Raw genomic sequence first — 27,346 nt, 5'->3', positions numbered from 1 at the left:
ACGGTGCTGCCCTCCCTCCCCCACACCTAGCCCTCATGGCGAATGGTGCCCTTTTTTTACATCACTTCATATTTGCCCCTTGGATACATGTTTTCAGTGTTGGAAATCAGGATGGGGGGCACATATTCTAATTGTTCCAGGTCCTACCCACATGGGTATACAAATGCACGTGGGTTCTCACACACACACACACACACACACACACACACACACTATCTCCACAGCAGAAATCAAGCAGTTTCAAGTCTGCCTAGGCAGTGGTCCTGGCAGAGTAGTCTTGGAAGAGCCTGATCTAGAGCATATGGCGCCCCCTGTACCCTGTGCCAATGTCCTGCCTGGCTTGCTTGGCTTTTGACCATGTTTATTATACAGAGCTGCCTAGCTCTGGAACCCCTTGGGTCCCTGTGTAGGGCCCTGAACTCTGGGACTGTTCTCAGCCCAGCCCTTGGGCTGAAAGTGCATCGGGTCCCTGCCAATTGCATTGCCAAGTTGTAGGAGACGTGCTTCCAGTTTGGTCAGAGGGTCCCTCATCAGAAGAACCAAACTGGAATCCAGGAGATATGAGAGGGGCAGCAAGGCCATGATGGGGGCTTGGCAAAGCACATCTCCTAGAAGAGGAGGCTGGAGTGGAGACTGCTGTGGGAGTCAGGGAGGTTGGCTTGGCTCGGCTTGACTGATTTTTTTAATTAAAGCTTTTTATTTTCAACACCTGTGCATGGATAATTTTTCATCATTAACCCTTGCAAAACCTTGTATTCCAATTCCCCCTTCCTCTATCCCCTCCCCTAGATGGCAAATAATCCGATGTGTTACACATGGTAGAAATAAATGTTAAATCCAATATCTGCAGACATATTTACATGATTATCTTGCTGCACAAGAAAAATCAGATCAAAAGAGGAAAAAATGAGAAAGAAAACAAAATGCAAACGGACAATAGAAAGAGTGAGAATGTTATGTTGTGGACCACACTCAGTTCCCACAATTCTCTCTCTGGGTGCAGTGGCTCACTTCGTCATAAGATCACTGGAACTGGTCTGAGTCACCTCATTGTTGGAGAGGGCCCCGTCCATCAGAATTGATCATCGTATAATCTTCTTGTTGCCATGTACAATGATCTCTTGGTTCCTCTCACTACCCTCAGCATCAGTTCATGTGAGTCTCTCCAGGCATCTCTGAAATCCTCCTGCTGACAAGAGAACTGTTGGGTTCTGCACACATATAATGTATCTAGGATATACTGTAACCTATATAACATGTAAAGGACTGCTTGCCATCTGGGGGAGGGGGTGGAAGGAGGGAGGGGAAAAATCGGAACAGAAGTGAGTACAAGGGATAATGCTGTAAAAAATTACCCTGATATGGGTTCTGTCAATAAAAAGTTATTTAAAAAAAAAAGAAAGAAAGAAAAGAAAAGAAAAGAAAAAAATGAAATCCTTCTGCTGGCCATTTCTTATAGAACAATAATATTCCATCACATTCATCTACCCTCACTTATTCCGCCATTCCCCAACTGATGGGCAGTCACTCAGTCTCCAGCTTCTTTCAGCTCAGCTATTGCCATCTTGTTTGACTATAATCAAACCACCAGCCACGTAGCCCCCCGGCCTACTGTGCTCCTGTCCCCTCACCGTGACTTCCTGGGTGTTATAGTGGGGCAGCTCCTTTTCTTTTCCCTCTCTTTCTCTACTCCCTGCTTCCAGCTGAGGTGTGTACTTCCAAACACCCAGGCTGCTCTTGCAGATGGTGCTGAAATGATTACAGCTAGAACCTGACCGCATGCATGGATAGGTAGTAAGCCTCCAAGAGCAGCCCACTGACTCCACTAACAGCGATTGGCTTCTCAGCCATTGTTCCCCCTGGAGATAGTGCTCCAAACGGCTTGTTTCTTAGCTCGAATTGGCCTGAAGCGGTGGCTTTGACCCTGGGATGTTTGGCAGAGCGGAGAGAGCATTAGGGCGGGCAGCAGAGGACCCCAGTTTGCCCCATATCTCTTGTTATTTGCTGCCCATGTGTCCTGGGCAAGCATGGTGGGTTTGGGATCCCACGGAACAGAGACCCACCTTGAGCTACTTGTAGCCTTTACTGAATATCGTCCAAAGCAGCTGGACACGTTTGTACAGAGAGGCTGCAAGGAAACAGATGCTTTCTTGGGTCCACCTCCTTAGCACCCGCTGGGTTCCTCTTCATGGTTGGTCCCAGGAAATGAGGCTCACTCATCAGCTCTACCACAGCAGTGCCCATGGATCTCAGGCCTGCTGTAGTTCTAAATAACGATGAACAAAGGGAGCCCGTGTTCTTCCAAGTGCGCCAATCTAAGAAGCAGGCACGTGGCTAGGCACAGGGGTTGTGCTCACAGATGCTCGGCGTTAACTCTGGCTTTTATTAACCATAGGGTTCCCTTTCTCTGGACAGAAATCCTTCTCTGAGCTTCAGTTTCTTTGTTCGTAATATGCTCAAAATCTTCTATGTTTTTTGTCCACCAAGTGAGAATCCTGTGACTACAGGGCCTGGGTCCCTAGAGGCGGTCCCCTTGCTGGAGGACCTGGTAGGATTTCTGCTCGAGCTTTGGCAGTTGTCCTGTGGTCCCTTTCAGACAAAGACCACCGACTGAGGCATTGGGTGGCTCTGACAGCAGAGGTAGTAAAATACTCAAGTGAATTTCAGGCCTGAAGCTAAGCGGCGCGCATGGCCCAGAACAAGGATGGCCTCATCACCCTCATTCCACAGGGCCTTTATGATAAAAGTCAACTCCAGGCCCACCCGAGAAAAGCCTGGCATGCTTGCCCCCTGTATCTGAGGATCAGCTTCACGTTGGTCCTGCAGAGAGGGGTTCCGAGCTGAGGCCAGACAGCCCTATATGTTTGACAGCCCAAGTCAGATGCCATCTTGTTGCTGGGGTGGCTGAGACCATGTGGTATGCATGTGAACTGTGTCCCTGTCTGGATCACCTCTGATTCCCCGTCTCAGGGCTAAAACTCATCCAAGGAGATCCCAGCCACTGCCTTCTGGCAAAGGCCAGGGCGGAACTTCCTGGGTGCTCTGAAGTCTTTCCTGTTCTTAGGAAATCAAAGAGCTCCGTGTTGCGGCCGGGACTCCCCTTCTAAATTCAATAGCACAAAGATTGCTGTGGGCTGAACAAATGGGCCACCTTCACCGCCAGCCTTGGTGATGGCCATTTGACTTTTCCTCCAAGAGGCTTCCGGGAGAAGCAAAGGAAAGAGAAAGGAAAAAAAAAAAGAAAAAACTTTGTCATGTCATGTCATGATTATGGAGCCTTCACACCCAATTCTCTCTTCCTCCCTCTCCCTTTCCTCTTTCCCTCTCTCTTCTCTCTTCCTCTCTCTCCTTCTCCCTCTGTCCCAGACCAAAGGAGTTAGCACAGGTGATAGCTGTTGAGGCTCCCAACTACTGGAGGCCATCTAATTGGAGGCATGAGTGACTCAGAAGCAGTTTTCCTTCCCAGTTCTATGGCTATCCATGCTGACTTCATCCTCTCCTTTTCCTTAGAAGGCTAATACCAGGGCAACTAGATCCCACATCTGCTGCCTCCCTAGACCGGGACTCCGGTCTGCTGGCAGGGGACCTCTTCATGCAAATGGTCCCTTGTCTTCCTGAGCTTGGCTCCCCCCTCATGCCAAACTGTCCCAGGAGACCCTTCTGTCCCAGGAAAGCTTCCGTTTCCCCTGGCCTTTCCAAACACCCATCACACAGTGGGCCGGTCGGCTTTGGACGGCGGCCTTCATCCTCACTGCCTGCTTACTCTTCAATTTCTGCCCCGGACTGAGATGAGTCAGAAGAATCCCCAACCTTGGAAGCGAGGAATTCTCAGTCCTGGTTGCAGACAGTGCTTCTCAGGGGTAGACAGAGAAGGCCGGCGACCCAAGCATTGTGCTGTGAGTTCACATGCACAGTTGCACACTCCCCCGCAGGCTCCTCCGTGGGCCTTCTTTCATCTATCGCTATCCCTGCAGAATAGAGGCATGAGGTCTGTGCTGCCTTCTATTCTAGCACATTGGGACAATGAGACCTTGGATAAGAGGATGTGCTTGAAAGAAATAGCGGGGAGCGCGACCTTGAGTCTCTTGGCCATGGCGTGCTCCTTTATTCACCATCGACTTCCCACGGTCTCAGCTCAGCACTTCCCCTGGATCCTGCAGCAGTCCCCAAGGCCAGTCCTACTATACCTGGGCCGAGTTTGGGCTGTTGCCCCCACTAAGCTTAGGCCAGCCTGCCACCCAGAGGCCCTTGGGACTCCCCTAGAGTAATCCTTTTATTTTACGGGGGAAGGGGAGGCTCAGGAGCCCGTGCTTACATAGGAAATTGGGTGTATAACTGGATCCTGAATCCAGGGCTCTTGACTCCCAGTTCTGGAAACTTCTGCTGCAGCCAGCGCCACAGTTGAGGTAATTTCGGCTGTTTTCAGCCTCACCCTCTCTAGCAAGGGTCAGCAGCCAGGAGCCCTAAGCCAAGGGAGTGGTTGCATGTGTCCCAGCCTCTGTGCCCCTGCTCCTGAATGTGACAGTGAGGGATCATGAGCTTCAGCCATCTTCCCCTTCCCAATGGCTGCCTTCCCTGGGTGTCAACTGCCTTCCTTGTGCCATGCTTCTGCAAACTGGACTGTCTTGCTTTGTAGCCTCAGGCTAACTCAGGAAAGTAGCTTGTGATTGTTAAGATGTCAAGGTTTGTGGGTCCTTCGGGGCTCCGGGCATCAGCACTGTTTTGAGAAGGAGCCCTGGTCCTGAACCTCACCAGCTGTGGGACCTTGGACGGGAAATGCCAAGGACCAGCTCCAATGTCTCCTCCTGGTGCAAACTCGGGCAGGTCACCCCCCCTCCCAGGGTTGGCATCCTGCCCATTAGCCCTCTCGTTAGACCATCTTCCCATTACTTGTGCCATTCGTGATTGCCGCATCCTCCTGCCAACTAAACGCTCGTGGAGGGCAGGGCCCCTCCCCACCTTCAAGCTCTGCATGTGCTCCCTGCCGGGTGCGCCAGCAGACTGACGTGGTAGAATTAGCCATGGGATCTTGGGGTGTTCCTTCGGGCAGGGGTATGGCCTCGCATCCCTTCTTGGCGCCCACCAGCTGCTCCCTGCTTTAGTATGCACCTTAGGGAAGCAGAGGGCTAGTTAGACAAGGATATCAGGAGAGGGGAGGAGAGACAAGGCCTTGGAAAATGTGGTCTTCTGGGCCTTTGTTCTCCAAAGAGCTGAGGAGTGAGCCTTTCTGAGCCTGCCGGAGACCCTCACCATGCCACTTGTGTAAGGAACGATGGCTCCAGAGAAAGCGGTTCCACTGTGGCATTCAGGACAGGAAGGGACCCGAGGGGCCATCTGTTCCAGGCCCCAACACAGAGGGAAACTGAGGACTGGGTCACCCAGAGGAGATTTGGCTCCAGGTTTTCCAAATGTCAAAGCTGTTCTAATCTTCATGGTGTCTCTTGGGTAAAATGGGCATCAGAAACATTCCGAGCTGCTGACTGGTGGTGAAGGAAGAGCTGGTGAGGGGCAAGGTGTGTGTCTGTGTGCACATAGGGGTGTGTTATATGTAGATTGCGTATGTGCATTGTGTAGGTGCATCTGTATGTGGGTGTGCACATGTGCACGTGAATTGGACATGTGTGTTGTGCTCCTGTGTGTGCACAGGGGCATGTTGTGTAACTGCACGTGTACATATGTGTGCATATGTAGGGGGTATGCACATGGGTGGGGGGTGTGCACACAGATGGACGTGCCACACTCAGGCTGACAGAGCAGCGCCGATGGGGGCTCATCTCCCCAGCCTGAAGGGGTGCCCTTCACTCCCAGCAGGCTGAAGCTTCCTCCATGACACCCATTCCAGGGCATTTCGTGGCTTTGACCTCCATCTGTCTGTCACATCCCTGGTCTACCACTGTATAGCACTATGGCCAGGTGACAGGCTGGGCTTAGCAACTGCAGGCAGGAGCGGGACCGGGCAGTGATTCGGAGAGCCCTGAGCGACCCGCTTCCCCACCTCATTCTCTGGCTGTGGCCCCATCCTTCTTTCAGGAACGTAGCCTCAGTTTCCTCACCTGTGAGCCGGCCTCCTGGGTTCTTGGAGGTCTTGGCACCTGAGAAGCTCGAGGCCTCTCCTTTCTGGCAAGAGCACAACAGGCCATGTCTGCCCTGCCATTTCACCCTCGGAAACGAGGGCACAGGCAGTGAACAGATTCTGAACAATTTGATTGTTCCCCCCCAAGCCGGATCCTCGGCATTGGCCGGCGTTTCGGCTGCCTCCTTCCTTCCCAGCCTGGGAATTAGGCCTCCCGCTTGGTTCCCAGCCTCTAACCCGCCCCTGGAGGCCCAGTTGGATGCAGGGCGGCGGGCAGGGGGCAGCTGGCCCTCTCAGCACTGATGGCTTTCCCTCCTGCTGGCTCTGATGGGAGAGGCAGCTGTGAGTCCTGCCAGAGGGGCCACTTCCTGCAGGAGGTCAAGCTAGCCTTTTGCTCCTTCCCCCTGCTTTTGGAGGGAATCCAGAAGGCCTACCCAAAGTACCCTCCCACATGGGCGGTCCTGGCCTTGGAGAGTATAGAGGATGAATGATCCCAGTGAGCCCTTGTGTTTGGAGGGGGAGGGGAGCTGTGCTCTCAGGGGAGCAGATTCCTTAACCTGAAGGCCAATTCCCCCCCATCTGTCCTCCTCCTCCAATCCCTTCCATCCTGACCCCCACGGGCCTAAAAGATGGGTAGAAATCCAGGCTCCAACCTCTGGCCCACCCTTGGGACACCACGGGACTCTCGCCCTTTGCGAAGTTTGGCCTGCCTGCTATTATATAAGATCCTTGACTCGGAGTGTGGAGGCCCAAGTCCTCCTGAGCCAGTCCCTTCCCCTCTCTGGCCCCTGGAGCTCCACACCAAGAGTCCTATTTATAATTCCAGAGTAGGAATGTCTGCCATGTCATGTTTATGTAACAAATGTTCATTGCCTGCTTCTGGGGGACATTGGGGCCATCTGCTCAGCCACTCCGAGCCTCAGTTTCCTTCCCTGGAACATGTGGCTAATAATCCACCCACTGTGACAATGGAAACCGTATTGTTCCATAAGGTGCAGCCCCAGGACAGCAGCTTGGGCCAGCCCGGGTGTCTGGCCTCCATTTCTGGCTTTCCTGTCACCTCAGCTGGATCTGTCCCATTTCATGGGAATGCATTTGGTATCCAGAGTGGCTCCTACATCTGGGTTGAAGAACCCTCTCTGGTCCAGAGACCAAGGGCTCCCCAAGGGCCTTGTTGATTGTTCCCCAGCTTCCTCACGTTCTTTCCCCATTTGGAGCCATTGGCTGTTCTGAACTGACCTGAGAATGCAAATGGCCTGTCTCAGCCAGCCAGCAGTGTCGAGAGAGCAGAGCTCTAAGGAGCACAGGGGCACCCGGGAGTCACGCATGGTTTGGGGGTACCACCGGGAGGAAGCTACGGATGGGGATCGACCACGGTCCAGACCCGGCCCTCAGGGAGCCAGGAGATGAGACGTGCACATGCAAACATGGGTGCACACAGGAAACCTTGCTCTTGGCCCAAGTCACAAGGCAAAGGATACATGCTCAGTGCCCAGAGGACGGGGCACATGGGAGGCCAGGGGAGGCAGTAGGGAGGCATCAGGCTGCTCAGAAGGAGATGAAAAGGGCTCGGGGAGTGGAGAGCAGGCCCCCTGGAGGCAGAGGCTTTGTTCAGTGTTTAGGTTAAAGGGGATCTTTAAATATCAAGAGGAATTTGGACTTCAAGTACAGCCCGTCCCAAACCGATCAGATGAATCCTGAACACAGGGCCATGTGCCAGGCTCTGTGGATGCCGAGGCAGGAGCGGTGTCTGCCCTCCAGGAGTTTACCAGGACTCACTAGTAATCTGTTCACTGAGGAGCCCTGAGAGGTTTTGAGCCACGAAACTGGGCCGGCGTTGGGTGAGGCACATATGTTCTCTGGGGAGCAGGGAACAGGGAACAGAAGCATTGCAGTGAGGCAAGACCGGCAGAGTCCAGTGAGTAATTGCGGAGGCACGAGCAGAGCTTCCATTGGGGACAGCAGGCCTAGAAAATGGCAGGGAGGGCTGGCCAGGTGGCCGAGGTCAGGGATGCGTCTTCTGGCTCTGCGGTTTCCGGCCTTGATGCTGAGGGGAAATCTGAGTTGAGTTTGCTCACCATCTCTTTCTCTCTAGCATGGGGCAGGAGGGAGGGGGGAATGCTGCGTTCCTCACCCTGTGACTGCATCTGGCCCGGCGTCATTGCAAGCTCACTCTTGTATCCTCTGTCCCTTTGCAGTTGGCCCTGCTGAATTTCTTCTTTCCTGAAGAAAAGCTCCCCAATGCAGAAGAAAGCAGACATGCTCAGCGCAGCAAGAGGAGCAAAAGCAGTGAAGGAGCAGACGGTAAGAGTCCCCATCCCCCCGCTCCCCACCCCAGGGTGCCCTGGAGGGATTGGTCACATCCACTTGGCTTGGCCCAAGTTCCCTTCTCAGGATCTCGTGTCCAGCCTCCTGGGCCGAGGACGGCCTTCTCCCTAGCAACTGGGGGCCAGGGGTGCATCCATGGCTACTACTTGTTTGGGGGCCCTCACCCAAGGCCACTTGGGACACAGGAGACCAAGCTTTCCATCGTGAGTCACTTGGGCTGAGGTCTATAAATGAGTGGAGGATGGGAATTTTGTCACACAATTAATCATATCTCTTGTCCAATAATTACTCATTGATCCCAGACTGCTCCGTGATACCTGGAGGCGGTCATGGGTTGGCCAGCGTGGGCGGGCCGTTTGGCCCCACTGCGTCCTTGGTGCTGGCAAATTAAGTGGTCAGTGGGCCGCATCTGTCTCCCGAGCACACGTTTGGAATCCCGCGCCGATGGGATGCCGTGTCCGACTCCTTGATGGCACTGAGGGAGACGGGAGCCTCCCATCCTTAGCTCTTAGTTCCAACTACTTTGGTCATCACCCCTCAGTGCCAGGTGGCCCTCCCGATTAGGGTGTCCCTCAGCAGAAAGGCCCCGCCCAGAGTTTGCCCTGAAGCCCTCGGGATTCCAGGGGTTGTCTCAGAGGGATGTCGGCCATTCGTGTGTGCCCGGGACCCTCCAATGCAGCAGGACTGTCTTAAGTGAAAAACCGAGCCTCTTTTCAGCTGCCATTTGAAATGAGGGAGCAAGGAGCCTGAGGTGAAGGGGAGCCTTCTTGGAGGCAGCAGCTACACAGGAGAGGCACAGAACTGAGCCAGACTCCAGAGGTGCTTAGAACGAGGGCCTGGCGGAGTTGAGGGGGGAGGATTATCTGGAGAACAGTCAACGGGAGGAGTGTCCAGCCCCCAAATGATGAGTGCCTTGAGTGGGGGAAGGTACAAGATTTGGTCACTATCTTATCATCATCATTTCTCTCAGTCCCTCAGTTTCCTCATCTGTCAAAAGGGTGGGTTGGAATCTGTGCCTTCAAAAGTCCCTTTGGATGATGGCATTCTTTGACCGCAAGTGTCAGTAGAGCTGTTTTCTACCCTCCCACCCCAGCATCTGATGAGGGTTCATAATCCATGATGATCGTGGGCCTTGTGTCAGCCGAATGCTTTCCATCCGGCCTCTCACTTGATTTTGGAGCATAGCTCACGAGTTGGGGTAGATGTTGGGGGTGAGCAGAGCATGCTGGGAAGGCCACAGTTTATAGAGTGAGATGAGTAGATCCAACTAAGGTAGGTGAAGGTAAAACTGTTCCCAGAGAGAAGAAGCCATCTCGCTGGCTGAGCCCTTTGAGATGATTCCCCAGTCCCGAGCTGTGAATCTTAATTGACCACCTGGAAGAATAATCCCTTTACACTTTTTTTTTTTTTTTTTTTTTTTTTTTTTTTTTTTGCTGTTAAGTAACTTGCCCAGGGCCACACACTTAGGAAGTGTTAAGTGTCTGAGACCAGATTTGAACTGGGTTCTCCTAACTTCAGGGCTGGTGCTCCATCTACTGCGCCCCCTAGCTGCCCCAATCCCTTTACTTTTAACAGATAGGAACATGAAAGAGACTCCAGGAAAAATCCCAACCTACTCTCCCCAGGTTCAAAGTGGAGAGAGCTACAGGAGGCACGGAGTGGAGCCGTCTTCCCCGGTTCTTGGCTCTCCCACTGCTCTTGATCATCCCTTTCATTGGGCCCAGCTTCCGCCCTTGCTTCTTCACCTCTTGGAGCACCCGCCTGTCTCCTGGAAGCAGCTGGTGTATTTCTAAAAGTGGCTTGAACATGTTCACCCCAAGAGAGACATCTGTTGACATCAGTTTTAGAATCTCTGATCATTAAAGCAGCATCATTAACCCTCTCGTTAAAGTAAAATGCAAAAGGGCCTGGATTGCTCAGACTCCAACTCAGAGGTGGCTGAGGGAGCTTACATCAACAGGCATTTATTAAGCACCTTGTGTGTACCAGGTCCTGGGGATACGAATATAAATCCCAAACGATCCCTGCCTTCGAGGAGGCTCAACTGGTTCGGAGGAAAGAGCACAAACTTCTCTGTACAGGGAAAAAAGCGATGTCCTGGGAGGGAACTGGTAAATGGAAGGGGGGCGCAAGCTCAGCCTCAGCCGGGAGGGGAGTCTCGAGCTGGCCTTTGAAGGGAGCGAGGAATTCAAAGAAAGCACGTGTTGTAGCAGTGTCACGTGGCTTGTACGAAGCGACAGGGACGGGAAACAGAATCATGCGTGGGAAGAGTAGTAAAAGGGTCAGTTTCTCCGAACCATCAGGTACAGAAAGGGGAGTCGTGTGTAATAAAGCAGGGGGTCCTGTGTAATAAAGTGGAGAGTCATGTGTAATAAAGCTGGACCAAAAGCCTTTACGTACTTGACAAAAGAACTTGCATTGGAACCTGAAGCTTCTTGGGCAAGGGAGTGTCGTGGTCAGAGACTCTCTGTAGTGGCCGTGTGGAGGCCACTGCAAGCCATGCCAAGCGATGAGGACCCCTGAGCTGGACAGACAGCTGCGTGAGGAGGAGAAGAGCAAGATGTGGCAACCGATTAGAGCCGTGGGATAAATGAGAGGAAGAATGAGACGGGAGGTTGCAGGCCTGAGTGACTGGAAGGCTATCGGTCCCCTCCAGACCGAGAGGGTAATTAAGAAGGATGGAAGGTTTGGGGGAGAGAGGATGAGTTCTCTTTTCGTTTTGTTGGGCTCTAGATGGCTATAGGACATCCATTTGGGAATGGTTAATGGGCCTGGAAGTCAGGGGAGACGATTAGGGCTGGGAAGATGAACCGGGAAATTGTCTGCAACTGGTTGATCATCACTCCATGGGCATTTGAGACCTTCAAGAAAGCTTCCCTGAGTAAGCCCACCCCCTCCCCTTTCTTTGTTCAGAGGGAACTAGCATTATGGGCTCTCTGGCCACTTGCCCCATATCCCTGGCTAGCCCACCAGATCCCCAAGGCCTGCGATGAGGTCTTACCCTTTAAGTGCCCCAGAACGCTTTGTAGAGCTGGTGACCTCATGCTTGAAAATGCAGAAATGAATCGCTCCCTGACAAGTCACACAGGGATTGGACCAAATGACCTTTCCTGTTGCAAGCCGGTACTGAGAGGCAATGGGATTCAGGGGCCTGGAAATTACAATGGCTCTCAGAGGACTTGCCCAGCCTACCTTAGCAGGGTGTGGTGAAGACAGCACACTGGTAGGTTTTTAAATCTTATTTCATATTTTATTTTTCCCAATAATATGTAAAAATAATTTTAACATTCTTATTTTAAAAAAATTTTGAGTCAGGGAGCAGCTAGGTGGCGCAGTGGATAGAAGTAGCCCTGAAGTCAGGAGGACCTGAGTTCAAATCTGCCCTCAGATGCTTACCACTTCCTAGCCATGTGACCTGGGCAAGTCACTTAACCCCAATTGCCTCAGCAAAAAAGAAAGTGAGTCCCAAACGCTCTCCCTCTCCTGCTGAGATGTTGTTTGCATGTGGTCTCTCCCATTAGATTGTAAGCTTCTCGTTGAGGACAAGGACTGTTTTTTCTCTTTTTGAATCCCCAGCACTTAGCACAGTGCCCAGCACACATTAGGTGTTTAATAAACGTCGATTGATTCCATGCTACCTCCCATCCATCCTTTCTTCTTTTCTATCCTTCCTCCTCAAATGAAGAAAGAGCAAAGACAAGATCATTTTGGGGTCAGGGATGTTGTCAAGGCTTTTTTTGAGTTTGGGTCGCCTGGGATGAAGAGTTCTTCCTCCCCAAGATTCTGTGATTCTGAGACCAGTTACTTTGATGATTTCAGCACATTTTTGTTGTTCATCATTTCCCAGTTGCCTTCAACCCTTTGTGAATCTCAACAAAATGCAGCAAGTCCTCAAAGAGATGGGAGGACCAGATCATTTTCCTTAACCCTTAAGGAGCCTGTACACAGGCTAAGAAGCAACACTTAGAATCGAACAATAAACAATGGATTGGTTTAAGACTGGACAAGGAGTAACCACCAGGTTGTATGTTGTCGCCTCATTTATTGAATTCGTGTCCACTCTACGATATGCAAAATGTCAGGCCCGACAAATCAAAAGCCAAAAGGAGCTTGTCAGGAGAAATAGCAACGGTCTCAGATATGCAGATGATCTCACTCTGACAGCAGAAAGTAAAGAAGAATTAAGAATCCTCTTGATAAGGATGAAAGAGGAGAGAATAAAGGCTGGCTTGAAGCTAAAGAGCAAGAAAAAAGCAAGCAAAAAGAAAAGCCTAAGGTCTTGGCAACTGGTCCCATCACTGCTTGGCTAAAAGAGAGAGAAGAAATGGAAGTAGTGTCGGGTTTAATATTGTTGAGATCAAAGATGGCCACAGATGGAGACATTTGGTCATTAGAAGGAAAACTGGTAAATTTGGCCAGCGGTCTAAAAAGCAGAGACGCCGCTTTGCCAACAAGGTCTGCACAGTCAAAGCTTTGATTTTTCCGGTAGCGATGGATGTCCGTGGGAGTTGGATCATAGAAAGCTGAGAGCCACAGAATCAATGCTTCTGGATTGTCAAGCTGGAGGAGACTTTTGAGAGTCCCTTGGACAGCAAGAACATCAAATCAGTGAGTATTTAGAGAAATGAATTCAGACTTCACTGGAAGGACAGATAACAAGCTTTGGCCATGTAACAAGAAGACGGGACTCGAGGGGAAAGCCCTTGATGTTGAGAAAGAATGAAAAAGGGATGGCAGAGGATGAGATGAATAGATAGCGTTGTGGAAGCAACAAACACGAACTTGGACAGACTTCAGGAGCTAGCAGAGGCCAGAAGGGCCTGGTGCGCTGAGGTCCATGGGCTCACGAAGAGCCAGACACAACTGAAAGACTGAACGACAACGATGACATCTGCCTGAGCTTGGCTGGACTGGCAGAGTTTGGGAACTCTGCCCACAGCAGGCAAAGGCACCAGAAGAGTCAAGTTATGGAAGATGGTAGGGAGTCCAAGATACTCAGAGAAAAAACCAAAACCACCAGCAAGGCTCATCCAACCTCTTCAAGCCTGTTTTTCTGTTGACCTTGGGAATCGGCCCCTCTGTCCAATGGAAGCAGTTGGCCGGCAGTCACGGTAGCCAGAACAGGAAGCCAAAGGATAATGTGCTTAATTTTCAGGGGCTGAGCAGCCTGAGGGCCTGTAGAAAAATGACTGATTGAGTTAGAGGAGTAATTAATTGTCTTCATTAAGCTCTCTTTGGAATGGAGACCGCCGCCATTACTGAAACTTGGTTCAGGCCAGTGGAATTGCATGGAACCATTTAGCAGGGGGCATTTTGCATCCAGTGGAATGCTGTTAAGAAACAGCTGGATGACTTTCTTGCATGAGGTTCTAGATCCCTATAGCAACAGCAGAAGAGCGCTTTCCTGAGCAGGAATCCTTCTCTGTCTTCCCTATGGGGAATGAGGTGACTGGAGCAGCTAAGCCAAAGGAGTTTTTGCTCTCTATTTCACCTTTTCCTGAAAACTTTTCCTGACCCATCTGAGCTGTTTCTCCAAACTCTCAAGCTAATCCCTCGCCTGCCCTCTGCCTCAAGCTCTTGTAATTCTGTGGGCTGCCACTTTCTCTATGTTGATCTACATTGATCAGACTTTTTTATCTTTGAGGATCTTTGATCTCAAGGCACTTCAGAGTCTAAGCCACACCTCCCCCATCTCCTGTGAGTGATCATCTGCTTTCTACTGAAAGGCCTCCAGTGAGAGGCAGCTCACCATATCCCTCCACCCCTCTGTCCTTTCTGCTTTAGGACAGTTCTAATAATCCCTCAACAGAGGACCACAATCTTTCTGAAACATGTACCTCTGAGATCAAGTTTAGTCTTTCAGTTATTTGAAGGCAGCAATCATACCCTCCCCTTCAGCCTTTCTTATGTCCAAACTAAAGCTACCTAGTTCCTTCCACAGATTTTCAGGGGTCCTGGTTTTGAGACACCCCCCCCCCCAGTATTCTCATCTGGATGTTGTTTAGCTTCTAGTTTGTAAATGACCTCCCTAAGCTGTAGGTCTAATTAGGGAATAGGGCAGTGGCTCTGTTGCCTTCCCGCCTGCTCGTGGATATTCTGCATCCCTCCCCATGGCCAGAGACTAGGTTGACAATTTTGTCTGTAGCGTCACACTGCTGGCACCCGGGTCTTCCATTATAGAAGCTGTTTTCTAGTCACAGAAACATCATCAAGTATGGTGCTTTTTTTTCTCTCCTTCATTCTCTTTTGTGGAGGTGGGGAAGGATACAGAGAAGAACAAAAAGCACGACTTTATTTTTGTCCACACTAAATATCATCATCTTAGCTTCAGCCTCTCGTTCTCGTTTCTTGAGATCTCTTTGAACCCGAGTCTGTGATCCATTCTATTAGCTAATCTGAACAGCAGTGTGTCATGTGAAGATTTGATAAGCATGCTACCTTCGCTTTCATTTGAGTCACTGACAAAAAAAAAAACAAAACCTGGAAATGAGCAAGGTCAAGGGCAGAATTCTTTGGTATTCTAGTGGAAACTTTTCTCCAGATCGGCATCGATCTGTTCGTCATAACTTAATGAGTGAAGTCATTGAGCCAACTCCATCTCCACTTAGCAGTCATTCTCCAGCCCCCATCCCTCCATCATATTCTCAAGGATCTAAAGAGAAGCCTTATCAAATACCTTCTGAAATCCAGATATCCTGGGTCTTTGTCCTTCCTCTAATCTACCCAACTAATAACCCCCTAAAATTGGCATTGGAAGAAGGAAATAAGGTTGGGATCACACAATGGAAAAAGATGGAAGAGACTTGAAATATCATTTGATTTGTAACGTGTCTCTCCTGACTGTACATTTTGCTTATTCTCTGGGTGATCTTGGGTAGTTCACTTCTCTAGGTCTCAAGCAAATGAGTTTCCTTATTTGTAAAGGGGACATAGAGTTTGGCCCAGATCATCTCCAAGAATCCTTCCAGCCCTAAGTCTGTGATGCTGGCACATGAATGTTCATAATGCCCCCTAGACTTGGGGCAACCCCAGGAATAAGTCAGACTCACAGCATTCTTCTGTTCCTCTCCCATTCTTGGAGGCTTTCATAAATCATTGACCTAAAAGTAGCATGGCAGAGCAGAACACTGTATGTGGAGTCAAAAGGCTGAGCCTCATTCTCCTGCTTATTCCCTCTGTGACCTCGGGCAGGCCACTGAAGGTCTTGGAGCCTCAGCGTTTCCAAAGATGAGGAGGAGGAGACCAGCCAAGATTGTGCTGTCAGAAGAAGCCATATATTCAGTATGGCTCTTTCCTCCTCTTCTCCAGCAGTGATCTAAGAAGAATGCTGAGCCCAAAAATGAATGGAAAATGAAAGAAGAAACTGTCCTGAGTAGTAAATGTAAAAGCACACAAGTTTGAAAAACTCGAGGTGAAAATTCTAGGAAGATGGCCGAGTATGTCAGACATACCAAAACAAAACAAACCCTTTACCTTCAAAGAGTAATACCAAATCATCACCCACCCAAAAAAACTCAAAAAAGAAAGCAAATGAGAAAGATTGAGGGAATTTTTTTTAATTACAACAATCCAAGAAAAACGAGATTATAAAAAGAGAGTCAACCAAATGGAAAAGGAGTTCTAGAATCTTAAGGGAAAAAACGGCTCCTTAAAAACTAGAATTGGGCAAGTCTATGAAATTCTAACAGAGCAAGCAACAATAAAACAAAATGATAAAGAATGAAAAATAGAAAAGAAAAGAAAAACAACTGATCTGGAGGACAGATCAAGAAGAGAAAATATAATAATCAAACTACCTGAAAGCTATGATCAAATTTGATTCAATAATACCAGAAATAAAAGAAATTTGTCTTGAAATCTTAGAATAAGAGGGAAAAGTAAAAGTAGAAAAGATCCACCAATCACCACCTGAAAGAGATCCTACAAGGAAAATTTATAGTTACATCATAGCCAAATTCCCAAACCCCCAAGTCAAGAGAAAATATTATAAGCAACAAGAAAAAGCAATTCAAATATGGTAGAGCCACAATTAGACTCATACAAGAACTAGCAGTGACTACATAAAAAGACATTCTGTCTCCATAGTTCTCTCTCTGGGTGTGGATGGTATTTTCCATCCAATCAGGATTGACTTGGATCATGAATTGCTGAGAAGAATCGAATCTGTCATAGTTGATCATCACACAGTCTTGCTATTGCTGTGTACGATGTTTTCCTGGTTCTGCTTTTTTCACTTAGCATCAGTTTATATAAATCTTTCTAGGCCTTTCTAAAACCAACTTGCACATTTTTTATAGAACAATAATATTATATTACTTTGATATATCACAACTTCTTCAGCCATTCCCCAACTGATGAGCATTGACTCAGTTTCCAATGCTTTGCCACCACAAAAAGAGCTGCTACAAATATTTTTGTAAAGGGGTTCTTTTCCCTGTTTTAAGATCTCTTTGGGATACAGACCCAATAATGAGGCTTCTGGATCAAAGGGAATGCACAATTTTATAGCCCTTTGGCATGGTTCCAAATGGCTCTCTAGAATGGTTGGATCATTTCACAACTCCACCAGTGATTCATTCCAGTTTTCCTACATCCCTTCCAACATATATTCTATTTTCTGGTCATCTTAGCCAATCTGATAGGTGTGAGGTAGTACCTCAGAGTTGTTTTAATTTGCATTTCTTTCATCAAGAGTGATTTAGAGCCTTTTTCCTATAGCTATAGATGGTTTTAATTTATTTTTTTTTAAATAGTAGCTTTTTATTTTCAAAATATATGCAAAGATAGTTTTCAACATTCACTCTTGCAAAACACTTTTCAAATTTTCCTCCCTCTCTTCCCCTCACCCTTTCCCCTAGATAGCAAGTAATCAATATGTTAAACATGTACAATTCTTCTATATATATTTCCACAATTATCAAGCTACACAAGAAAAATCAGATCAAAAAGGGAAAAAATGAGAAAGAAAACAAAAAGCGAGCAAACAACAAAAGGTGAAAATATTCTGTTTTGTTCCACACTCAGTCGCCACAGTCTTCTCTCTGAGTATAGATGGCTCTCTCCATCACAAGACCATTGGAACTGGCCTGAATCACCTCATTGTTGAAGAGCTACAATCATCAGAATTGATCTTCATATAATCTTGATGTTGCTGTCTACAATGATCTCCTGGTTCTGCTCATTTTACTCAGCATCAGTTCCTGTAAGTCTCTCCAGAGACTTTCTGAAATGGTGCTACTGGTCCTTTCTTATAAAACAATAATATTCCATAACAGTCATATACCATAACTTACTCAGCCATTCTCCAATTGATGGGCATCCACTCAGTTTCTAGTTCCTTACCACTACAAAGAGAGCTGCCACAAACATTTTGGCACACGTGGGTCCTTTTCCCTTTTTATGATTTCTTTGGGATACAGACTCAGTAAAGACACTGCTGGATCAAAGGGTATGCACAGTTTGACAAGATGACTTTAATTTCATCATCTGAAAATTGTTCATATCCTTTGACCATTTATCAATTGGGGAATTACTTGTATTGTTATAAATTTGATTCAGTTCTTTATATATTTTAGAAATGAGGTCTTTATCAAAAACACTGGCTGCAAAAAAAAATTTTCCAGCTTTCTGCTCCATTCTAATCTTGGCTGTTTTGTATTTGTTTCTGAAAAAAAAAACACTTTAATGTAATCAAAGTTATCCATTTTTCTTTTCATAATCTTCTCTATTTCTTTGACCATAAATTCCTCCCTTCTCAAAAGATCTGATAGGTAAACTATCCCTCGTTCTCCCAATTGTTTTGTAGTATCATCCTTTATGCCTAAATCATGTTTTTTATCCCATTTTGCTCTTATTTTGGTATGAAGTGTGAAATGGAGGTCTATGCTGAGTTACTGATATATTATTTTCCAGTGTTCTCAGCAATTGTTCTCAAATAGTGAGTTCTTATCCCAGAAGCTGGAGTCTTTGGATTTATCAAACAGTAGATTACTATAATCATTGATTATTGTATCATATTTATCTAACCTATCCTACTGATGCACCACTCTATTTCTTATCCAGTACCAGATGGTTTTGATGACTGCTGGTTTATAATAGGATTTTAGGTTTGATACTGCTAGGTTGCTGTCCTTTGTATTTTTTCATTAATTCTCATAATATTCTTGACCTTTTCTTTTTCCAGATGAATTTTGTTATTATTTTTTGCTAGTTCTATAAAATGATTTGGGGGCAATTTGATGGGCATGGCACTGAAGAAGTAGACTAATTTGGGTAGAATTACCATTTTTATTATATTAGCTCCGCTTTCTCTATCTCTTGCTTCTGGGCTTTGTTAGTAACGTATAGAAATGCTGATATTTTGTGGGTTTATTTTATATCCTCCAGCTTTGCTAAAGCCGTTAATTGTTTCAAGTAGATTTTTGGTTGATTCTCTAAACTGAAACAGGACAAGGGGAAATAAGCATAGTATGGTCCTACAGATATGTGTAAGAATGTACTTGCATATATATGTGCATGATTATAGATCAAAAGTGCCCAGCAGAGAATAAAAGAAAACCTACAAGGAAGCAAAGAAAAGATGGACAGCTCTGAACACAATGTGTAGTATTTATTCTATCGGCTTTCTTGAAATGATTTATATTTCGAATGCTTTATATTTTGAATCCTCTCTTATGTTTGGCAGTGTACCTAGCAGTGTTTTGTTTTTCTTTTCCTATTTCCTATTTAAGTTTAAAATAAATAAATTGGTAAAAAGAGAAAAACTTAAGAACTCTATGCAGTGATCTCCCATGATTCCAAAGGCCTGAAGATTTAGAATGCTCCCTACCTCCTGACAGGTGACAGATTAAAGCAACAGTGACATGAGCACTTTGGGTCGTGTCCGACGTAAGAGCGCATTTTTCTGGATTCTGTGTTTTGTTGCAATATTGTTTTTAGTTTTCCCAGGTGGGCAAAAGAGGTTAGATGTTTATTTGTTGAAAAAAAAATTAATTGGAAAATAATGGGAGTAATAATCTTCGGCACTGCTTGTCTCCGAAGGTAGCTGTTAGGATCAAATGAGTGGATGTCTATGAAAAGATTTTGCCAACTGGCTATAATAGTGACTCACATATGCATGCTGCTGTGCCGAGATGGTCCGTGGTCAAGTGCCCTGCCGGGGGGTACGAGTGGGTTGCTCTGATGCTGCCGATCACTTAACTTTCCTGCCCTAGGAAGCATTAGGGAAGCTGTCCGTTTCCTCTTCAGCGCTGCTATTAAGGTCTGCCACCAACAGGTAGCTAAGTGGGCCTTTGCTTATGATCCAGTCAACCCGCCTTTGCTCATGCTTGAGATGGAGAGAATAGCCTTTTTCTGCTTTCTCCTTTTATAAAGGTGCCTGAATGAATCGGTGAACAAATGAAAAGCTTTGAATAAGTTTTTCCTGCGTGTGAAGCATTGTACTTCATCTCAGAAGTATATGCTTTTGCATATGCAAAAGCAAAATAGCTCCTGCCCTCCGGGAGCCCACATTTCGATGAAAGTGGTGGTGCATAGAGAGGAGTGAGTGTCAAGAGGAGTTTGGGTCCGGGAAGCCACAGGGATGACGGGTGAAACAATGAGAGGGCCCGGTGGCATCTGCTTCCCAAGTGGTGCTTGTAGAAACCACAAGGACGCGATGTCCAGCTGAGCCCATTGACTCCACTCTTCCTAGCCATGACGTGAGAGAAGCTGAAGAGCACAATCAAAAGAACCTCTCTGGCTCGAGAGCTATTCTAAATAGAATGAGTTGGAAAGATGATACCTAGGGCTTTTATTTTCTCTACTTTGCTCACCCATGCCTAACTTTTCGAATTCTTGTCCCCTGACTCTATCAAAGAAAGGAACTCTTGTGTCCTTTTTTGCTCTGCCCTACCAGCACCGAAGCCATCATCAGTTCCCCTGGAAGCTAGTCACCATCCTGGAGTCTCTGCCACAGCCCGAGACTGTTCTGACTTCAAGTGTGGGCCAGGGCCGAGGCCTTCTCATTTAACCATAGGAGGAGGGAGGACAGACACCGAGCTCTACATCAGCACCCCCTCTAAGCCGTAGCTCCATGGTATAATGGGAAGGCCGGGCTGGAAGTCACAAGAGCCCTGAGTTCTGCTCCTGCTGCTCACACCTACTAGCTGGTGTGTTCCTGGGCAGCCTCTGTTCTTCCCCCTGGCAACTCCCTCTGGCTGTCCCCCCAATAGCCTGCCACCAGACTTATGCCTGATGGAAGTGCTTGTCTTCCCACACAGCCGTGGTTATAGAAGTGACTTTTGATCTCAATGGAGATTTCCTAAGCCACTTCCGAGTCGGGGCGCTCATGACAACTAAAGGGGCAAAAACACGCAGTGAAGTCCAAACTGAAACTTCATGACAACAGGTTCTTCTCACGTTTTCCACTTGACTCACCCCATTGACAAAAGCTGATCATCTCAAACTTTGGCAAGAGATCGTAAATCTGAAAACTAGCCAGTGGATGGCATCGAGCGCATCTCTGCTCCACCCCCCAGAGGAAGGAGCTGAAGCCCAGGAAAAGGAAGTGATAACCCTAAGGTCTGTTCAGCTGGGCAACTGGGATTGGAGACCATATGGACCACAGCCTGCTAGACTCTCTCAAGCACTCTGCATCTGTCCTGGTCCTAGGAAAACCCAACCTTTGCTTCCATCCTCTGAAAGTCCTGTCTAAAGAGTCTCCCACTTAACATTCTCCCGGCCAGTTTGGATCTGCAGGAACCCTAGCATTAAATGGAAGAGCACCCAACTCCAATTAACATCCTCAAGTGTTTTTTCTAGGATCCAATACAAGCTCCCTGGCCTGATGTAGAAGGCCCTCTACCGTGTAGTTCCGACTCCTTTTGCCTGCCCTACCTCTCATCACTTCCCTGCACATACTCCTGATTCCCAGATGCTCACTTCCATTATAGATCTACCCCATCTGGGAGAACCCACTCCCTCCTCAGATTTTCCTAGAGTACCTTGATCATTACATATACTAGAGGTTTAATAAATGGCAGTGAGATTGAGACAGATAATGAATTATGTTATTGCCCCAAACATAAGACCTCCATTTGTGCTCCACCGAGTTACAAAGCTCTTTCCTAAGGCCTGTTGCCATCACCCTCACTCTGAGGATGGGCTGACGCTGACTTCCCTCACATTTACTACCTGCCCGGGAATACCACGCTGTTCCAACAGTACCATCTGCCCCTGGGTACTCAGCCGCACCTATCTGAGACTTCCGCCAAGTTCTGCCTCCTAACTCTCACACCCTCGCCCTAGTTAAGCATTGTCAAGGGTTCCTTTTCTTCTTCAAAGTCTCCCACAGTCCCGTCTTGAGCCAACCCACATTTCTAGATTTATCTCCTATTTGTCCCCTCCAAATGCGCTACGTCCCAGGCAAACCGGATCATTCTCCACCCCATTAACAGGTCCTGTGCTTTCCCCTCACTTGCTATCTCTTTTCCCATTTCTCCAGATGCCTGAAGTATCCTTCTTACCCATCCTTATTTAGGGAATCCCTTCCCGATGTTTAAAGCTCTACTCTAGCAGAAGTCTTCTCTACCACGTCCTCATGGGAAGTTTTCTAAGTCCAATCATTATGCAGTGTGGGGTATTATGAGGCTCTCTATTTACATCATCTCCTCTCATTGGACTGGAACCTCCTCGAGTTTGGGGACTGTCTTTAAGCTAGTGTTTCTTCTAGCACCTAGAACAGTTCTTTAGGCACCTGGTTGTGGTGTTCTACCTAGACTTGCTTTCCTCCTCTAATCATCCTATTTGGCCCGTGGTCCTTTTCGATCCTCTGGACACTGGGTGGCAGTGATGGTTGATAGGCAGGGATCTGTTGATGACAAGGATAATGTGGGAAGCAGGGAATGAAATGAACATTTATAGAGCACCTACTATTTTCCAGGCACTTTGTGGTGCACTTTTTTTTTTTTTTTACAAATATCTCATTTGATCCTCACAACAACTCTGCAAAGTATGTGCTATTATTTTCCCCATTTACAGATGAGAAAACTGAGGCAGATAAAGGCTAAGTAATTTGCCCACAAGTTGTATAAAAATGTATATTCCTGCTTTGTGTCACTAGCCCATGTAGTGTAAGGTGCTTGGTAAACTGGCTTGTGGGAGTGGGAAGAAAGACTACTCCGTGACGATTAAGCCAAGAAAGCTGGCTTACGTGGGGTGACTAGTAAACATAGTTGGCAGTGGCGCCCTCCAACTGGAAGACCAACAGTAGAGTGCCAGTTGTGCAAATGGCAACTTGAAAGCCCGTGGTGTTCCAAGGGGGCTGCCTCTCGCCTGGATTCCAGACACAGTTCCTTTGCCAACACCGGCAGCTTTGCTTCGTGCTGCTGTTGAAGTGGCCTTGAGAAAGCTTGAAAGTGAACATCTGAGTGAGGTGAGGTGGCAATAGACTCCATCTGGCTGCCTGCCCATGTCCACCACACAGCTTCTGTTTTAGCCATTGCCCCAGTCCCCTATTCTCACCGCGCAGCCCTGACCCTTCAACACATCCTCATCACTTGCATCGTCCTCCTGCTTCCGCTGGGCCTTTCTAACCATCGCTCCATTGTGAACCCCCATTACTTCCATTTCCTCATCCCAGCCCAAACCGGGCTTTCTCACGTGGCCGCCCGTGTAGCACTCTCTACTTGGAGGCCCTCCGTGTGATCTGCCTCATTCTCATTCTGGCTGCTCCTTCAATGACCTTCACGGGAGCTGCTTACCCCACCCCGTCCTCTCCCAACTTTTTCAGTTATTTTAGTTCAGAATTTTCCTCCTCCCTTGTTCTGGTGTCATCATCCTGGGGCCATCTGTATTCACATTGATCCTTCCGATCATGAACCACATGGCTCTTTGACTTCCTTGTCCATTTCCCTCCCATCAGCCAGAGATCAATAAGGCTATACCTCATAGGCCATCTCTTGGAATTGCACCATTGCTAAGAACCGCAACTTTGAAATGCCCTTCACCAGCAGCAGCCTACTCGCCCTCTGACTACCCCTAGACTACTGTGATAAGCACCTCACTGGCGTCCCTCCCTTCCCCTTCTGACTCAAGTCTCATGACAGATTACCCCTCCAGGCACTCCCCTGTCTAGACAAAGTGGTCATTATGCCATTCTTTGAATAGGGCAGCCGGGGTCTCATCTTCGTGCCCAGGGGTGCTAGGGAGTGGATGCTACCTACACCCTTTCCTGGTGCCTAGAATGTGCTCCTGTCTCACTTGCCTTTGAAATGCCCAGATTCTGCCAAGTTCAGACAAAACCTATTTTCTCTCTGAGGTAGTTCCTGATCCCCAGCTATCGGCTGCCTGCCCACCCACACATTTCCTATTTGTTCCAGTGTGAAAGTTTTGTTTTGTTTCCTCAGGGTATGTGGACTCTGCTCCCCCTGGTTCTCTTTGATCAACTGTCTCCTCCTCCCATTCCCTTCCCCTTCACCCGCACAGTCCCCAAGATCCAGTCATTGGCCCTCTGAGCATCTCCCTCAGCAGCTCATTCATTCCCATGACTTTGGTCACCCCGCCGTGCCGATGACCTCACGTTCGTGTCTCGGACTCGCATCTCCTTCTGCCGACAGGCCAGACACCTGCCTCTCCCCCCAGCATGTCTAAACCCGAGCTCATTATCTCTTTCCCCAGAAACCGATTCCTCATTCTGCCTTTTCTTTCCCTGGCTATGGCCCTGCCATTCATCCTGTCTCCTCTGCGTGTAACCTTGGCGTTATCTCTCCTCTGCCCTCTCCTTCGCTCGCTGCTCCCATCCAATCAGGTACCACATCTTCGCTCCTCCATAGCTGCAGTATTTTTCATTCACTATCTAGTAGCCACTGACTAATAGCTTAGCTTGGGCCTGATGCGAATATGCTAGCCAGCATCCTTCTTCTTGTCAAGGCTTCCACCCCCGCAGAAGAGAATCTGCAATCACATCCGTCCTTACCGCCAAGAGCATCGCCACCATTTTTCTAACTGTCAGCCAGGACACGCGAGTCAACTACCTAATGAACCTCGATTCGAATCCGTTCCTTGCTTCCCTTTGCTGTTCTTACATTGGCCCTTGCGACATACCCCACAGTTCTTACATCGACGTACCCCGTGCTAGCCGTTCTTCCATCGGCCCTGGTGGCGTACCCCATGCTAGCTCCACTTCCCTTTACGACCTGCTCCCCGTTTGGAGCACCCTTCCCTGGTGCAGATCCTCCCAGGCACTTGAACTCCTGCAGATGTCTACTTCAGTCTCCCTCCCTCTTCCCAGCCACCCTTCCCATGAGTCCGACAGCAGCCCGGTGGTGGCTCATTATCACTCAGGAGGTAGCTAAAGTTCCGATTCTTCTGCCAGGCTTTCGAGGGCCTCCGTAACCTGGGTCTCCTCTCCCTTTCCAACATGAGCCCAGATGACTTAGCTCCACGAACTGAACGCTCCAGCCAGAATGAGTTACTTTTAGCCCCCAAACACACTTGCTTCTGTGCCTTTGGATATGGCTTAAGCACCTACTCGGTGCCAGATCTGGTGCTTTCTCAAGACTCTCGGGTTCTCTGTGCCCAGATTGCCTTCCCTCTTTGTCTTGGCTATCTTTTAAACCCCAGCTCACATGTGGCATTTTCTCCTAGGCAGCATCTCCAACCTCCCCCACTTTCCCCAACCAAAAAAACAAAACAACTCAAGTTGGAGGAAAAGTAAGAAAAAGGTCATTGGTGATTGGAGGGCAGATCAAACAATTCACTTAAAAGGCAGATTGCAAAGGGTAGAGAAGTGAGTAGGAGGGGACCTAATGGAGGCATTATATGGAGAGGGTCCTTTCTAGATGTTTGACTTAAAAAGGGGGTACAGGGGGTAGCTAGATGGCACACTGGATAGAGCACCGGCCCTGAAGTCAGACGGCCTCAGACACTTAACACTTCCTAGCTGTGTGACCCTAGGCAAGTCACTTAATCCCAATTGCCTCAGCAAAAAAAAATCAATAAACAAACAAACAAATAAAAATTTAAAAAAGAAAAAGAAAAGAAGAAAGTGGGGAGAGAGGAAGGACAATAGGTTGAGGAGATGATTGAGTAAAGCAAGGCTTTTTTAAAGGATGGAGACTTGGAAAGGTGTGAAAGCCTCAGGCAAGGAGACTGGGGAATAAGGAGATATTAGAGAGGAGAGAATGAGCAGAAATGCTTGAGAGGCAAACCCTCCAAGTCTCCCCGCTCAACTTCTGCCTTTCCTTCCATTGAAGTCACAGGTGCCATCCCTAGCTTTCAGGCCATGTGCCTCCCAGTGGTGAGTCAGAGAACAGAGGCTTCCTGCGGTCCCATCCATAAGATGGGTCTTGGGCAGTCAGGCCCACCTGCTGCTCCTTGGCATCTGCCCCCCAGGAGGCCTTTGTTTTCACAGGCTGATCTTCGGTCTCGACCCCAACAATTGCAACGGGAGTCACGGGGCCAAAATGGATGCCAGGCAGCAGCTGGTCAAGGAAGGCTCAGAGCCTGAGAACTGAGCGGTTCTCACAACTGGTCCCATTGAACCAGCAGGGTGTGTGGCCTGTGCGGTCCCAGGCCCGCCCACGTCAGCTGGAGGAGCTGCACATTTGGACGGTCTCCTGTCTCCCAAAGGACAAGCGGCTATGGCCAAATAGCAGGCAGCAAATGTGATCATGATGTCTTGGGCCTGAGCATTTCTGCTCTAAGATGGCAGGGCGATTGCTGTGTCCCAGCAGGAGGAAAAATGCCTAATGCTGAGCCAGTGTGAAGTGGGGGAGATTTGAACCAGACCTGGGATTTCATCAGCCCCACTCCCAAGACAGATCTGTAGCTTGGCTGCTACCTCCAACCAGTCTTAGGAAGCCAGGAGATGCCCATGGAGTGGGTGAACCGAGTCTCCCCACCTCTAAGGCCCATTCTCTGTCTGCCGTGCCAACAGTCTCTGCCCTCCGGTACCTCAGGACGTAGCCACAGATGAGAGTGACGTCCTGTCTTCCATGCAGACGGTGTCCTAGAGAGGAAGAGCACGGCTTGGTAGCTTCTGACGTGGCCAAGTGGGATGAATCCTTCCTAAGCATTAGACCCGGAGCAGCTCCCAGGCCAGATACTCAGCAGGGTCAAGCCAAACAGACACAATATGCCAAATTTTAAACTTTCCTTTAGCCCACGACCTAATTATTCACAGAGCTCATGGGTGAGATGCAGCCCTGTTCCCCTAGCTCGGATGGAATGGAGGAAGGAAGGGGAAACTAAAATACGAAGGTTGAGATGGTCACTTGACCCCAATTGCCTTGCCAAAAAGGCCTTCCAGAACGACGATGACGACAACGAAGGCCCAGATGATCTTGGAGATTCCCTTTTGTCCAGGGTTGGGAAACGACAGGCTACCTGAGAGTGGCAAGCTCATAGCATGCTCAGTGGTCTCTCAGAAGGTCCCGCTCCCCTTTCAATCCAGTCACTTGAGAGTTTTTGTATTTTTTAAGTTTTAGACTCCACGTCCTGTTCAGAAATGGAGGTCGAGCGGAAAACGGGGCCCACTTTCCAGCCAACTCTGCTGGAGCTACATCCATGCCAGAGTCTACAGAAGGTGGTTTTTATGCTCTACAAAACTGAGACCTAGTAAATCCCATCAAGAAGCTAGACGATGAGTGACTTTTAGATTGGTGGGCAGGAAATTGATAAACTAAATGGGTGGGGAAAAGTGTACTGGAATGGGAGGAACTCTGGGCTTCAAGTCAAGAGAACTGGGATTGGCCAATTTCTAGCTAAGTTCTACCGCCGATCTTCTGATCCCAGTCCCCAAATACCAGCAGGATGTGGGTCCTTAGGATCCTTCCCGCTGGATGGTAGAACTTGGCATTTATGCTACTGGAGGGAGAGTTCTTTCCAAGTCCTGAATCATTGTTTCTGCTCATCTCAGTGGGGTGGGACTGAAAAACAGCAGGATGGTTTGTGTTAAGAACTAAC

General features: G+C 48.3%; 1 protein-coding gene across 1 annotated transcript in view; it reads left to right on the top strand.

Annotated features, from left to right (window-relative positions):
- The window catches only part of EDA (ectodysplasin A), a 191,237-nt gene that overhangs the window by 123,739 nt on the left and 40,152 nt on the right, over positions 1–27,346 (top strand). Inside the window, exon 2 of the mRNA XM_051969187.1 lies at positions 8,272–8,377. Within this exon, the coding sequence (XP_051825147.1) occupies positions 8,272–8,377 (106 nt within the window). The remainder of the gene's footprint in view (positions 1–8,271; positions 8,378–27,346) is intronic.

The sequence above is a fragment of the Antechinus flavipes genome, chromosome X (assembly GCF_016432865.1).
Source record: "Antechinus flavipes isolate AdamAnt ecotype Samford, QLD, Australia chromosome X, AdamAnt_v2, whole genome shotgun sequence".
Taxonomy (NCBI): Eukaryota; Metazoa; Chordata; class Mammalia; order Dasyuromorphia; family Dasyuridae; genus Antechinus; species Antechinus flavipes.
Note: the sequence above shows the minus strand (reverse complement) of the source record. Positions and strands in the feature narration are given on the sequence as shown.